The sequence below is a fragment of the Halichoerus grypus genome, chromosome 7, assembly GCF_964656455.1.
Source record: "Halichoerus grypus chromosome 7, mHalGry1.hap1.1, whole genome shotgun sequence".
Lineage (NCBI taxonomy): Eukaryota > Metazoa > Chordata > Mammalia > Carnivora > Phocidae > Halichoerus > Halichoerus grypus.
The window spans coordinates 123,945,709-123,962,542 of NC_135718.1; the positions used below are offsets into that span (position 1 = coordinate 123,945,709).

At 37.6% G+C, this 16,834-nt stretch overlaps 1 protein-coding gene across 1 annotated transcript in view; it reads left to right on the plus strand.

The window, feature by feature from the left end:
- Nucleotides 1-16,834, plus strand: part of CRB1 (crumbs cell polarity complex component 1) — a 214,447-nt gene that overhangs the window by 155,331 nt on the left and 42,282 nt on the right. The window contains exons 6-8 of the mRNA XM_036109066.2: nt 5,309-6,265; nt 11,850-12,397; nt 14,059-14,224. Coding sequence (XP_035964959.1) covers nt 5,309-6,265; nt 11,850-12,397; nt 14,059-14,224 — 1,671 coding nt within the window. The remainder of the gene's footprint in view (nt 1-5,308; nt 6,266-11,849; nt 12,398-14,058; nt 14,225-16,834) is intronic.

Below are 16,834 nucleotides of genomic sequence, written 5' to 3' on the forward strand. Positions count from 1 at the left end.
TTAATAGCTGATGATAATTTGTATTAAACAAACTCTATATCTTTTTGATCCATTAATATTATATATTCTGATGAAAATATGGGATATACCAGATAGTAAAAATTTTCCCTATCATGGTTATTTTTGAAATACAGTCTTATCATAGAACCAGGCACTAAACTAAAAGAACTTTAGAAAAATAAAATAAAGTGGCAGTTTTTATTTAATTAAATAAACTGCCTTCACATAAACAAAATAAGAGTAAGCTTCAAGCAATCCACTTCATACTATAAGTACATGGACATAAATAGCCAATTCATTGTCAACTAAAACCCAATTAAGAAGACTGAATGACACAGGTAATCCTTAATCCCTTTATCTTGATTGACAGCAGATCTTATCTTTGCCAGCCAGTAGAATAGCCAATAAAAGAAGTTACAATCTTGTTTCCCACTTTTAGTTTGCTGGGTTCATCAAATGAATATGTCTGACCTTATTTTACACTGGAGATGTTAATAGAACTGGTTTTAAACAAAGCAAAACTACAAATAACTGCATTATTCTACTTTTAATATCTAATTCTGTTTATTTTCTTTAGACAATTGACCTTCATACAGGCTTTCTCTTCTCTCTCTCTCTTTTTTTTTTGTTTCAGTTTTTTCCATGATGGTAAAATCTAAAACTACCTTCTCTGCTTATACTTAAAGGGAAAACATAATCAAGTTATTGGTAGTTATTTTGTGAAAGATCAAATGTGTAAACATTAAGAATCATAAGAAAAAATACAATAAGCAACAGAAAAGAAAGGACTACCATTTGCCCCTACTTGCTGACCAAGGATAAGTGGAAGATTAATACCGTAAAATGTAAGAAATTAAATGTCTTGTAGCAGACGCTAATAATCTTAGGTATAGACAATTTTAGTAGCTGTCTCTGTGTCTTATTGTGTCTGGTTTCTTCTCATTTTACTGTGACAAGTCCCTGTGTCACTGATTGTTATGAGAAACCATGTTAGTCTTCCATTCAACAATTACCCATTTTTCTCCACTGCATTCAGAAAATAAATAAACAAACACATAAATAAATAAAGCAAAACAATAAAAACTGGTTATCCCCAGGCCTTCTCCAATCTGGCTGTATTTAGTCTTTCTGACTTGATTTTTCCTTCATAAATCCTCCATGCCAACAAGATTGACAAATTCACCATCACTTCTAAGTGTCTTATGCTTTTCCATTGATGTGTTTTTGTTTATTCAGTTATTTCCATATACTTTTTTGTCAAACTGATCCACACTTAAAAACCTGTATTAAATCCTTTTTCCTTCAAGGCTTCCTCAACCAGGCCATCCTGAAGAGATATCTCTGTCTGGAGACTCATCATTATTGAGTTATTGCTTATACAATTTACTTGGAATTCATCATACACCGTTTAGTGATATCTCTTCAGTGTTGTCTTGACTCACACTATCATTTAATTTTTTACAAGTTTTTCTCCAGTAAACTCACTGAGGACAGAGACCAGTCCACGTTATCCACAGTACTTGATATGTGGTAGTTATGTAATCAATACGTTTATTGATTTAATTTACAATATTGAGTTTTCATAGGTACAGATTTATGATTATCTCTCATTCAATGCCTTTCCCCTAAAACTTTGTAAATCTTCTCTAAAGTTCCCTGAGTTTGAGCCTTACATATTAACCATACATTCATTGAGAACCTGCTCTTTACACTGTATATTCATAAGTATGTGCTATGTTATTCTAATGTAATTATAATGTAATATTATCATGGTAAGCATATTGAAGACAGGTCTGTCTCTTCTGCTTTGCAATCCTCTGTGAGGGTAGGGCACAGAGAAGATATTTTGTAAATCTGAAAAACCAATACACTGAAGTTTCAACTAAGAGGTTAAGATAGGGTCACTGTGAGGTACCAAAGCGAAAAAAGACTATAATGCAGAATGTCAAAATAAATACTAGGCTTCAGGCTTTGAAATGTTTATGCATTTTAAGTATATATGAAAGTTCCTAAGAGGCAATTTGAAGCAATGTGTCTGTAAAGAGAGTTTTTTGGAGAGTTTTGCTGCTGTGCTCTGAGTTGTACCCCACCACACAGTTTTAGGGTTGGAAGCTGGATTCTGACCCCAAGCAGAGCGAGTTGCTTTAAGGAGAATCCAGTCTCATCTAAATTTGAGGAAGGGGAGGGTGGCATAGGCAACTTAGACTGGATTCTCTAGCTACCTAAGGAATCTACAATCTAACCTAAGGCAGCAGGAAAGAGGGAGAGAGAGAGAAGTGCTGCCATTGTTGTGCTGGGAAGTAAATGTGCCCCCCTCCAACCACAGGTCAAAGGCACATGAATCCCCAGGCCCACATAGGGAACTCAGGGTAAGAATATCAGTCAGCGGTCAGTGTGAAAGAGATCCTGCCCAACAGGCTTCTGTCAGGAGGTGAGAGAGCCCCAACAGAGAGAGTTGGTGAAGGCTTGAACCTCAGTAAACCAAGAATGAAGGGGTTGGGGAGGGGCAGTGTGAGAGCAACTGGTCAAAGGAGAAGCAATGCCTGCCTCACGGGTCTCTGGCGACTCAGATGGAGGAACAGAGTGGGGGAAGGAAAAGTCTTCCCTCAGTGAAATGTATTTAAAGGCACAGTGGGAGGAAAAAAAAAGTATTTTGCTTTGATTATAACCCATGAGTTGTTCAATATTCCTCCTAATTAATGATTACGGATTACTTTTTTTGTTCTCAAAATCCTGTGAAAATCAAATTTAAGTAAAATATCTTCCAATACAGGGGCACCTGGGTCGCTCAGTTGGTTAAGCAGCTGACTCTTGATTTCGGCTCAGGTCATGATCTCAGGGTCCTGGGATAGAGCCCCACCATATCTGGGCTCCACGCTCGGCGGAAAGTCTGCTCCAGGATTCTCTCTCTCCCTCTGCCTCTGCCCCTCCCTCCACTTGCACACTCTCATTCTCTCTCTCTCTCTCTCTCTCAAATAAATACATAAATCTTAAAAGAAAAAAATCTTCCAATACAAAAATTTGGACTTTTCATTAATTCAGTTAAATTAAATTTGCATTAGAACACTCCTTTAGAATATAGCCTGTAATTCCTGTGTCAGTTTTCTTTATTTATAAGGATGATTACATAACAAATAAATCAGTTCAATTTGGTTTTATTTTTCCTGCTCAATGAGCTTTTCATAATGCATATATGCTCAGCACTGTAGAGGTGCTGTGGGAGGTTCTAACTAAGAGAATAAATGTTCAGTCTTTTCACAGAGCTTGAAATATTTTTGGATCAAGAAAGATTGTGTGAAAACAATCCAAGTAGTGTAAAAATATAAGTATAACAGGATTCTATCAAGAGTCTAAATGGCATACATAATGGCAATGGGCAAAGATTAACATTGGATACATTTATCTGAAAATATGCATAAGAAGAGCACTTCAGGTTTGGGATTGGATCAGATTAAACGCATTATAAATATTTTAATCATATTACAAAGGTCATCATTAATCAATTCAAAAATTACCAAGCGTTAAATGTGAGCCAGACACTATGTTATGGTTTAAACATATTTTGGTGAATAAAACAGACAATTTCTCTTCCCTCATGAAGAGTAATGAGATTCTAGCCTAATATGCTCATTATGTAAAGTTATGCCATTTGTGGGTCACTCCATATGCGCACACCTTCCAAACAGTCTCTCTCAATGACTGTTTTTTGAATTTTGTCATTAGAGGGTATTTCCTTTGGTTATCACTTTTTAATAACAGCCAACACTTACTGAGAATTTATTACAAATCAAGCAATGTTATAATTGTCTTATGATCATGTTATATGATCATCATATAAGACGTGAGATTAATTCTAACTTTTTTTTTTTTTTTTAAGATTTTTTTATTTATTTGCGAGAGAGAGAATGAGAGACAGAGAGCATGAGAGGGAGGAGGGTCAGAGGGAGAAGCAGACTCCCTGCTGAGCAGGGAGCTCGATGTGGGACTCGATCCCGGGACTCCAGGATCATGACCTGAGCCGAAGGCAGTCGCTTAACCAACTGAGCCACCCAGGCGCCCCTAATTCTAACTTTTAAAAGTCCTGTGATGTAAGGACTATTAATTAACACCATCTTATAGATGAGAAAACAAAGACACAAAAAGTGAATGTAACCTGCTCACAGCTTTGCTGGGATTCAGATCCAACCCTTCAATATAGGAGCCTTTGATTAAATTTCTATAATTTAAATTTAATACTTAATATTTTATATTTTTTATGTTTTATGTACTTTTAATACATATGTTTGGGCATGGAATAAAATGGGAAAATAAGAACACATATGAGTAATGACAACAAATGAAAATGCACTAAATTGTCAATTAAAGAACGGATAGTGTCAGATTGGATTTTAAAAACCTAGAAAACCGATTGTGGGAGTGCGTTGGAGTTTAGACTTCAGTCTTTCTAGGTCTCAGTATCTTCTGAGAAAGAGAGCTAAGAAAATCTGCACTGAAAACCTCAGAAGACTGTGGTAGGCACAGATACATTATGTGGATGAAGGTGTTGGGGAAACCATATAGTGCTCTACACATGTCCATTGTTGTCATCCTATTTGTTCATTTGAACTAGAAAAGCAATAACCATCACTCTTGAAAGGTGTTGTATTTCTTCTTGTTACTTTGATTGCATGAATTTTAATAATTCTCTAATTAGAGACTTGGAATCAGGAAAAAGAGTAAAAGAAAATGAAGTTAAAACTGTAAGAGCATGTTATGGGATATATTTCATGGTTTATACTAGAATTATGGAAAGGAGGAAACAGGGCCTTCCATTCATCTTAGAAGCTGTCCATGGTGAGGGTTGTCTAGATTATCTATGTATCTGACAAACTTTGGTTTTAGGGATTATTGGGGAGGTAAAAATAAGGTAAGAGGCAAAATCACCAATTTCAAGTAGAATAGAGTAAAAGCAGCCTGGGACAGGATATACACTATCAGAGAATGGAGTCCCCAAATAATTTGTATCAAGCATCACTTTTTCTCTTTTATCATTTTTACGATATTGAGTTCCAGATGCTTGTCTGACAATAGTAGTTTGAGTCAACCCCTATACTTGGCAAATAGTTTATTTCTAGAGGAAGAATTCAGGGTCTTCCGTGACTGCATTAATCGATTTTAACTTCCTCAATAACTATTCACATTTTATTCCATTATGGTCCTAAACCTGAGCTAGCTCTTCACTTCCACTGATTATACATGGAAATTATGTGAAACTTCCATTTCTGATCTGAATATATGCAATTTCAACCTATTCTTTATTATTTAACAGGAATCCACTGTGAAGAAGACTTTGATGAATGCTCTTCAAACCCTTGCCAAAATGGTGGTACTTGTGAGAACTTGCCTGGTCGTTATACTTGCCACTGCCCATTTGATAACCACTCGGGAACATTTTATGGAGGAAGGAACTGTTCTGATATTCTCCTGGGCTGTACCCATCACCAATGTCTGAATAATGGAATATGCATCCCTCACTTCCGAAACGGCCAGCATGGATTCAGCTGCCTATGTTCCTCTGGCTATACTGGGTCATTGTGTGAACTTGTCACCACACTTTCTTTTGAGGGCCATGGCTTCCTGTGGATCACAAGTGACCCAGTTACAGGCAAGGGCTTAGTCTGTAACGTAGCCCTCGGGTTCCAGACTGTTCAGCCAATGGCCCTTCTATTTTTCCGAGGCAACAGGGACATGTTTATAATGCTGGAGTTGCTAAGCGGCTACATTCACTTATCAATCCAAGTCAATCATCAGTCAAAGGTGCTCCTCTACATTTCCCACAATGCCAGCGATGGGGAATGGCATTCAGTGGAGGTGATGTTTGCAGAGGCTGTGACCCTAACTTTACTGGACAACTCTTGTAAGGAGAAATGCATCACGAAAGCTCCTTCTCCATTTGAAAGTGATCAATCAATATGCGCTTTTCAAAACTCCTTTCTGGGTGGTTTGCCAGGAGGAATGACCAGCAATGGCATTGCTCTGCTTAACGTCTATAATATACCATCCACACCTTCATTTGTAGGCTGTCTCCGAGACGTTAAAATTGATTCGAATCACATTACTCCGGAGGATATTTTATCTGGCTCCTCTTTAAATGTCAAGGCAGGCTGTGTGAGAAAGGATTGGTGTGAAAGACAACCTTGTCAAAACAGAGGACGCTGCAGCAACTTGTGGCTTAATTACCAATGTGATTGCTACAGGCCCTACAAAGGCCCCAACTGCCTGAGAGGTGAGAGAAGGCGGAGCACCCAGGAGTGCTGTGTCTCATAGCATCACGGTAACGAAAACAGCCAGTCTGCCTTTCCTGTTGTAAAACTAATGACCCCTCAGGACTTCTGCTTCTGGTTGCCAACTGACGAGAAAAAAAGAGGCTAGTAATGTGCATTAATTAATTTTGAGTGTATTCATTAGACACCAAGGTGTCATTCATGCAGAGAAGTAAAAAAAAAAAAAAAGCGGATAGCTCCTACCTAAATGAGTTTTCATCTTGATGTGTTTACAAAGTGCTATTACAATTTGTGGTGTGTCAGAAATGTACTGTAAATCATATTTAAAAGAGAGATAATCTTTTGGAAAAAAGGACCATTAGACACAAAATTAGTCAATGCCAAGTATTGGCACAATCTCTTGTGCATAGTAGACTCTTAGGAAATATTTACTTCCTTGCTCTCTGTTCTATGCAATTCACACTTGCTCCAAAATCATGTTTATGTTTAGCACTTTTATAAACCACTGATTCTAGTCAGAGGTATATTTTCCAGAGCTGCTTTGAAGGAAATGGATATTCTACCTAGGTGTCCTAAGGAAAAAAAAAAGAAAGAAAACATGGATAGTAACAACAGTGAAATTTTATAGATACCATAAACTAATTGATCTGATTTTTCTAGCAAATCACAGTTTGAAATGTATTTTAAGTTTTTTAAGTTTAATTTTAATCCTAAATTTAAAGTTTAATCCTAAACTTCCAACATCGTTCCAAAGACTGCTGTTGATAGTGATCAATACATACCTGTTTCTTTTTATTATTATCATGCCTTGAAAATGTCTAAGAGGTAATTGCAACAGACTGCTTTGAAGTTCAGCTGTAATTTACCCTAAGATTTTAGAGCAACTTGAAGTAGGACAACATCTGGTAAATAGTCTTCTCTGCTTTATATGCAGTAAAATTAAAACCAGTCTTAGCCTATACCCTATTCCATGTATGAATGGCTAAGAGTTATTAGAAACTATTCATGGGTCTCCCCCTGCCAACCACAATATTCATTACAAATCATGGACCTGTTTGACAATGAGGTATGGCATCTACTAGCTCAATGTAATATTTTAAATAGAATGGCAGGTTGTTTTGTGATTTTTTTAAAGGAGAAAAGGGGAAATTATGCTGAGGCACTGTTCACTTTTTGAAGAAAAATTTAATTGACCCATGGCAATATTTTTACTACATATACAAAATAACAAACAGATGCTGACTCGTTTTGACTGGTTTCCAAATGCAGCGACCCATAAGGTTAATACTGACCACGGTGATGCTACCTGTCCTGGTAAATAGTTTCAAGGGATGCCAATCCAGTGGGTTCTGGTTTTCTTTAGTTTATTTATTCCAACTTGAAAAATTATGATGTTTTTAAACCAAGTTCCTGAATTGGTTACGTGCCCTACCTCCCGTAGTTTCCTTATCCCCCTCCCCCTCGCCCACCCCCGCACTATCTGAAACTGTTCAATCCTCGTGGAAATGCTTGGCTTCAAAAGTGACCTGCATAGGGAGGGAGTTCTGTAAAATCTTCTCTTTCCCCAAACTTCTTAATGTAAGTTTAAGAAAGATTATATTTTTCATATCGCCTCAGTCATAAAACTAAAATATTCTGTATTGGTGTTATTTATTATGTTTGCTGGGGAGTTTATTCTCATTACAAAAGAGGCTTACAAGCTGCAGAGAGAAGAGGGAGCCTTTCTATCATTGCACACATACATGCAGGAGGGAGGAGAGGTACTAACATTTACCAAGGCAAACTTCCTTCAGTTCTTGATCTTGGCTCAGTATTTCCCAACCCATTGCAATGAACAAGCAGGATGGATGGAGGATTTAGTTGGCTGACTAAACATGAATGACATGGAGATTTCCAATATTTTTACACTGATCTTTTAAAAATAATCAAATGTCTCAATAAGGGGAGTTCTGGAAAGTGTTTCTCAAAGCTCAGTTCCCAGAACTGTCTCAATGTATCTTCTTGTGTTGGCTGTGTATAAGACCACGGAGCTGCCAAGATACCGTTCAGAATGAAGACCTCTTGCCTTCTAGAGAATATTTTTTATTTGCAGAGGCAATTTACATATGTTTTCTCTTCAGTCATACATCTAGACTTTGAGACTCTTACCCAGTTAGAATTGCAATTTCTTAGATATAGAAGGGGCTTCACCAATTACTGTATTTTTTAAACTATCATGCCTGCCGAGGGTAGTGACCAAACTTCTGCTTACACACTTTTAGGAATGAAGAATTCATTTATTCTATCTTGCCAGAAACTGCCCCAAGGTTGTTTCTTATACTGAAATAAAATATGATTACTTATAGCTTTCATTCATTGGCAGCATTATAACTCTTGAAATCATACTAATATAAATCTTACAGGGATCTTCTTGAGAAGACTTCAATATTTGAAGTATCTTATACCATCCAAGCCATCACTTCTATCATGCTAAACATATCCAGTTTCTTTTAATGTTTTCCATATGACATAACTTTCAGACACTTCATCAGCTGCTTGCTTGTCGCTTACTTTGGAATAAATTTGCTTATCTGGTTCCTAGATGTGCCTGATGATGCAGAGTGACACAGGACTATAACCTCTCTCATTCTAGACAATGTTCTTCTGTTTGCAGCCTAATATTACATTGACTTTTTGGCAACCACGTTCTACGCTTGGCTCACTTTGAGTCATTCTTACTCATGGTGCCATAGAATTCTGCTTCTTCCACCCTAAATGAGGTACATTTAGAAGCAAGAAGCTTTTATTTATTCTTAGTAAATTTCACCTTGTTGTATTCTACCAATCATTAGAACTTGAAGCATATTTTTCATCTGCATTTGCCATCCCTCTTCATGACATACCAACAACACCGTTGAGAATCATTCCTCCCATGTTCACAAGTCATACATGGCTTCAGGTGTTTCTAAAAATCATGTAGTAAATCACCTCCTCTGACTACTTGCTTGTGATTTCTGAAGAACAATGGGATTGCTGGAGACTCAAGCTTCTGAGAAAACAAAACAAAACAAAACAAAAAAACACACAAAAAAACCCCTAAAAGAGCTCTGTGTTCTGTCTTTTAATTTGGATCCACGGAGTGATCTGCAGGCATCCTAGGATGACCAGCAGAGTCCCCATCACCCAGGAGGTTGAATGATTTTGTGCATATTCTCAAACCTCAGGAGCTTCAAGAGCCACATTTTCCTATTAAACATTTTATCTCATATGAAAGTGCTGCAGTGTATTCAGAGATGTTAACCTCTTCCAATGGGTTATTTTATTTAACAGTACACTTTGAAAGCTACTTGTAGTTGCCTGGAGCAGCTGGTCTCCAAATGCAGATTCAAAAATGCAATATTCCTGTAGAAAATCAAGTCAGAATTCTGAAAATGTAGCCTTTTATGCAGGAGGTCTTCAAACACAGATGGTTGCCTAAGCAAGTTTTAACTGTAGTTCAGCTACACTAAAATATGTCTTACCTTTGCCCAAACTTCAACTGGACCATGACGATATTTAAACACAATGAAATATGGTAAAATCTGTCTGGTTTCTGGTTAGCATTGGGATGTAAAAACTTGAAGATAGCCATCTCTTCAAGACCTCTCTCATCACATTCATCAGTGATCTCTAGATTACAGAGTTCAATGGTCCATTTTTAGTCCTTATCTTACTGCACCTCTCTTGATGTGATACCCATTGCAGCAACAGTAAACACAGTTAACCACTCCCTCTTCCTGACAAACTCTTTCCTCGCTAGGCTTATGGGACATCACTCTCCCTTGGTTCTCCTCCTATCTTACTTAAGCTGCTCTTTTGTCATCTCCTTTACCTCCAGATCCAAATGTTTGGTGCTTAAGGACTCAGTTCTTGGACCTGTTCTTTTCTCTGTGTATACTCACTGTCTTGATGATCTCATCCAGTCTTGTGGCTTTAAATAGCATTAATTACACTGACAAATCCAAAATAATTATAGCTACCCCAGAATGTCTCCTCTGCACCTCTGTAGCTGTTTACTAGACAGTTCCACCTTGATGGGTGCATCTCAAATCTAGACAGTTCCATCCAAATTTAATGTGGACTCTCACTTTCCCACCAGATCTGTTCCTCTTGTTTTCTTTTCAGTCTCTGCAAATGGAAATACTTGCCCTAGAAAATCATGTAGGTTCTTCATGGTATTTCCTTCAAAATATTTCCAAAATCTGACTATTTCTCATCACCTCCTCCGTTACCACGGATCCAAGCCACCATCCCTTCTCTCTTAAATTTCTGCAACAATATCTCTACCTTCTTTCAGTTCTCATTCAAATGTTATCTTCTCAGAGAGTACTTCTCTCACTACTTTATTAAAAAATCGCAACTCTACTTCTACCCCCAGCCCTCCCTATTCCCTTTCCCTACCTGATTTATTCTATACCTAAAGACTTATCACCACCTGACATGCTATATAGTTTGTTTCTTTATCTGTGTCTGGTCTGCATCCACCAACTAGAATATAAGCTTTAAGAAGACAGGAACTTTAGGGGCACCTGGGTGGCTCAGTTGGTTAAGCATCTGACTCTTGATTTCAGTTCAGGTCATGATCTTGTGGTCCTGATCTTGGGGTTGTGAGATCAAGCCCCGTGTCAGGCTCTGCACTGGGCGTGGAGCCTGCATCAGTAAGATTCTCTCTCTCTCCCTCTCCCTCTGCCCACCCTACCCCCAGTCACTCTCTCTCTCAAAAAAAAAAAAAAAAAAAAAGACAGGAACTTTAGTTCCTACAATATCATCAATATTTTGGAAGGTAAGGGTTCATTTTTATACATCTCGAGAGTTTTCTTGAGTTGATGTACCCCGATAGTATTGCCAGATTAGTGCATTACTAGCTTCTTTAAACAGGAAATTCTGGGTGAGTTCAATGCTCATCTTTGCCTCCCTCCTTCTATTTGTCTGTCTCCCATGCCTCTCCCAACCAGGACCACAGAAGGAAGATTCTTCTTTCTTTGTTCAACTCCCTTGCCTTTTATTATTATTATTTGGAGTATCATCCCCAAAGAGGATTTGCGAATCTAATTCTTGATTTCTGTCCTTTAGAAAGAATGATTAGATGTAATGACATTTGCTTCAGCGTGTCCTCAAATAGCAAAGATGACAGATGCCTGAACAGTCTGCTTTGAGATGTTACAGTAAGAGATCTTATTCCTCAAATGTCTTCCACTAAGTTGGAGGACAGTAGTGTCTGATATTCCACCATTAAACCCCAGCGTTTTAGGGCAGTGAAGGAGAGGTAAATCTTAAGTTTATCAGCACAGAGATCTTTTCTCTTTCCGTTTTGTGATCAATGGGCCTCAACTATAAACTATAAACCAAAATGTAGTTATTTTCAGAAAAGTCAGTAAACTGAGTAAATTTCAGTAAACTCAGAAGTTTTGAGAAATGAGGCCAAATTGTCATTCTATTGAATAAGCCTGTTCTAAACTTTAAAAAAATATATATGGGTGTGTGTGTGTGTTCATCTTCTGGCCCTTCTTACTTGTGAGTCTTAAAATGTTTCTTCTTTGTTTCTCCTGCTCTATTTTGACACTGAAGAATATGTGGCAGGCAGATTTGGCCAGGATGACTCCACTGGATATGCTGCTTTTTATCTTGACAAGAGTTATGGAGAGAACTTTACCATCTCTATGTTTGTTCGAACACATCGACCATCAGGCTTACTCCTAGCTTTGGAAAACAGCACTTATCAATACATCCGTGTTTGGCTAGAGTATGGCAGACTAACAATGCTGCATCCAGGTTCTTCCAAGTTAGCAGTACAGTTCATTCTCAGTGATGGAAATGTCCACTTAATATCTTTGAAATTCAAGCCAAATAAAATTGAACTGTATCAGTCTTCACAAAACCTAGGATTTATTTCTGTCCCTACATGGAAAATCCAAAAAGGAGATGTCATCTACATCGGTGGCCTTCCTGACAGACCAGAGACGGAAGCTAATGGTGGCTTCTTTAAAGGCTGTATCCAAGATATAAGATTAAACAACCAAAATCTGGAATTCTTCCCAAATTCAACAAACAATGCATCCCACAATCCAGTTCTTGTCAACGTGACCCACGGCTGTCCTGGAGACAACACGTGCAAGGTAGGATTATTCACACCAACTATGTCTATATTGTATGCTAAACTGTTGTTTCATTAAATAATTTGTTATAGCCATTCTTTGTATGTGAAGATAATGTTACTGACCCACCAGCCATAGAATAACACTTCATCAATATTTTTGCAGCAAGACTGGGGGATTTATATGGAGCCATAAAAAAATGGCCTTGATCTTGGTGGCATCATGGTCTATTTAATCATCCAAGATAACTCCAGCCACATGCTTCTACTGCCACAACAAACAAATTGCTCAAGAATAATAGTATTTTAATCCCCAAACTCTTAATGGCATCCCAGAGGTTTAACTGAATTAATTCATTTTGGAAGAGATCATCATATCATTTATATTAAATGCCCAACTACCGTTGTTTTTGACTATGAAGTCAACAACAACAAAAAACCCTGAGTGGTAACTTTCTTCTGGTAGTTGGATTTAAAATTCTCTGAAATATATTTTCCCTGAGGCTACGTTTTACTTTATGTATTTTGTATGCTCTTCCAAAAACTATTTAAATATGTGAATTTGTCAGCTCTGCATGACCTTTGAAAGGAAACACATTTATATCTGTTGAACATTTATTGAACTCTGACTATTGACATGCACTGGGCTTGCTTCTAAATGTACAAAAATGAATCATGTTGACATAACTTGAGGAGGACTGCCAATGTGGCAGACACTACTTTACATAGATGAATCCATTTAATTCTGTTGAAGGACTGCTATGTACAACAGGCATTGTTATTACCCATTTATGTCATTTACAGATAAGGAAATTGAAGTTTAGGAAGGTTATGTAACTCACCTAAATCACATCTTAACAGTGGGACTGAGATCAATACCATCTCAGCTCTCAGAAATTCCCTTTTAAATACTTTCATTTTGGATATTTTGAGAGAAACCTTTTAAGAACTCAGATAATAATAGTATGTCTCTGACTGAGAGGCAGGGCAACTGAAGAGGTCACTGTATCTGGACCCAGAGGATGTAGGTACCAAGCTTCAACGTTTGCCTTTTTATTAGGATCTTGGGTAACAGGAGGGCCCTCTGCCCTCATTAGTGCAAACAAGAGTAATAACCTCTACCTCAAATGGTAATTGGTGTGATTGAAAGTGCCTGGTAACTTGGAAATTCCAGAGAATGTTTTTTTTTTTTTTTTAAGATTTTATTTATTTATTTGACAGAGAGAGAGACAGCATGAGAGGGAACACAAGCAGGGGGAGCGGGAGAAGCAGGCTTCCTGCCAAGCAGGGAGCCCGATGTGGGGCTTGATCCCAGGACCCTGGGATCATGACCTAAGCTGAAGGCAGATGCTTAACCGACTGAGCCACCCAGGCGCCCCTCCAGAGAATGTTATTACACCTTTTAAAATCCTCCTTGTGTTGTAGAAAATTGGCTTTATCTATTTTCTCTTTCTTATTTCATCTCTTTCTTTTTGTTTCTTTCTCCCCATTTCTCTTTTAGAGAAGAGTTGGCAACGGTAGCAGTAAGTTTTTTTCCATTTGTTAACCAATGGATATAAAAAGTTCAAAGTGTAAATATGTAGAAAATTAGCATTTAAAAATAGCAGTTATGGGGTCTTGCCTTTACTATTTCCGCAGTTAGTTGCCAGTGTTTTTTATGCCTTTGCTTTCTTTTCTGCTCAGTCCAACCCCTGTCACAACGGAGGTGTGTGCTATTCCCTGTGGGATGACTTCTCATGTTCCTGCCCTGCGAACACAGCTGGGAAAGCATGCGAGCAAGTCCGGTGGTGTGAGCTCAGCCCGTGTCCTCCCAGAGCCCAGTGCCAGGAGGTGCCTCGAGGATATGAATGTAGGTGGAGTTTAAGGTTGTCACCCATCCAATTAAGTTGGGTATTGCAGTTCCACAAGGCAGCCCAGAAAAAGAATTCAGACAAAACCTGCTTCCCAAAGGAACCTGTGGCTCTCTGCCCCGAGTTGAGCAGTACAATAAACCTAATATAATAATAATATCCAGATTGGCTTCATGCCTCATCCTGTCCCTGGGTTTCCGTGGGGGTGGAGGTGTGGTGGGGAATGGAGGTCAGAACAACACCAGACCTAGATCTTTGATTATTTAAAGCTAATTTCTGAAGAAATTAACCAAGTAATATTTGGCTTTCCTTTCCTCATTATTGGAATACAGAGTCAAGTGCTAGTGTGAGCTCATGGACTTATGTTAACTATGAAGGCTCGGGCAGTTCACATGATCTCTGTAATCAAAAGCTTTCTCTCTAAATAGGGATAAAACATCTGCTTGATAGGCAGATAAAAAAATTTTGTGTGTATGTGATGATTTTACAACCTTAAGTACAAAAAGGCAAACACATTGGGCATTCTGTTGTTTTCCGAGTATTTTCCTCAATCTGAAATGTTTCCTTGCCCATCTTCAGTACTAAAGACCACAGTTTTCCAAAAGTTAGTAAATTTGAATACTATTTGACAGTCTTGACATGTCTACATACTAACCACACTATTATTTACATTTTCTCTTCTCTCCTACTTCAAATAATGCAGTCTAATCGTAATAACAAATCTTCATGTTTGCACTGAATTCTAATCTCCCCCCTTTATTTGAAGATTTTGCTTCTAAAATTTTTCTCTCTTCAGCATCATTACCTTTTCCATCAATGTATAAACACACTGCCACATTTCCTCATTACAAAAAATTTCCTTTGACCACCCCTTATCCCCACCAGCTACCATCCCATTTTTCGCTTCCTTTCATAGTGTGATAAATCCTGTAAAGTGTTGTCCTCAATTTGCCTCTGATGTCTTACTCCATACATTCTTCTACCTCATTCCGTCAGGGCCCTCACACCCCACCTCTGTCTTGAATTTGCTTAACTCAGAGCTTGCGCATGTTGCCTTCATCACTTCACTCAGTTTCCAACCCAAGTATCGTCTTACCTAGCTTTATTTTTCTTCATATCTCTTATGATTCCTTCATGTTTTGTTGTATATGTATTTGTTTACTTGTTCATTATCCCTTTCCTCACTAGAATATAGATTTCAAAAGGGAAGGAAATTTCCTATTTGGTTTCTCACATTACTCTTTGCACTTAGAATCGTGCCAAACATATAGGAGGTTGTCAATAAGTGTTTGTTAAATGAACAAAATAACATTATTTTTCTTCAAATTAACTCAATATTTTCACTTAACTGCTCCAGACTTTAAGTGATACATATATCACCTTGGAAAACATCGCACTAAAATAATGGAATGGAACCAGAGAATAGAAAGACCTCAGATTTATTGCAACAGCATTCTGTTTCAACTGAGCTGCAGTGACTGAAGAAAAGAGAATATATTTCCTTTTCTGTTTCTATATTTTCAAAACATATATGAAAAGGATGGATATATGAAATGTGTTGTCCTATATATATACTTGGGAAAATTTTCCAGAATACATATACTTTTATGTTTCATGTTTTAAATGCATATACTATATTACAGTAGAGTATTATGGTATATATGTAGTATATAAAGCATGATGAGTTGGCATAAAGAATGCAATTTGGTTTCTAACATGGCACCAAATTTTAAATACAACCTTTCCATTGTTCTACCTCCAAACTGCTTGTTTAAAATAATGTATTATTAGTTTTATTGTCAATCTTTTGATAGAAATCTTAAAGTTCTAAAGTTCTTAGTCCCAGTTATGTTCTACAAAAGGGTTTTACATCATTTGGAATATTTTCACAGGGGGGAAAAAAGAATAGGATTTCTAAAAACAATGGCAGACCAAGAACCATACCCCTGGTGTGTATTGGTCTTCAATCTATACATAAAGCAGTTTAGGATTTGGACATACCGCGTCAGAAAGAAGTTAAGTGAAACTTCACTGCTACTGCATTCCCACTACAGAAAGAGTAGAAAGTTTGCCTCTGATCTCCCAAAAAGTCTCAATAACATTTTTTTTTAAGTACGACTTATCTTAACGAAGGAAGAAAATGTAAATCAATAGGAGGGGTGAATTTTTACTAATTGACAGGTATGAACCCTAGAACACACTTTTGCTACTTTGTGTAATTTTAATTTTATGTGATCTTATGACCCTATTGTATTTTCTTTCAAGTAAGATATACTGAGATTAGGTCTAAAAGAATAACATATAGCTCATGCATCAGCCTGAGTTTGCCTCTGATGTCTTACTCCATACATTCTTCTACCTCATTCCGTCAGGGCCCTCACACCCCACCTCTGTCTTGAATTTGCTTAACTCAGAGCTTGCGCATGTTGCCTTCATCACTTCACTCAGTTTCCAACCCATCACTTCACTCAGTTTCCAACCCAAGGGCATCCTATCAGAAAACCAAGACTTCAAAATTTACAACCCACCTTATACACACCTTATACACAGGTGTGTTTATTACAATACAGTTCCCCAAAGAAAAGGTGAAATACAAATACTGTTATGTG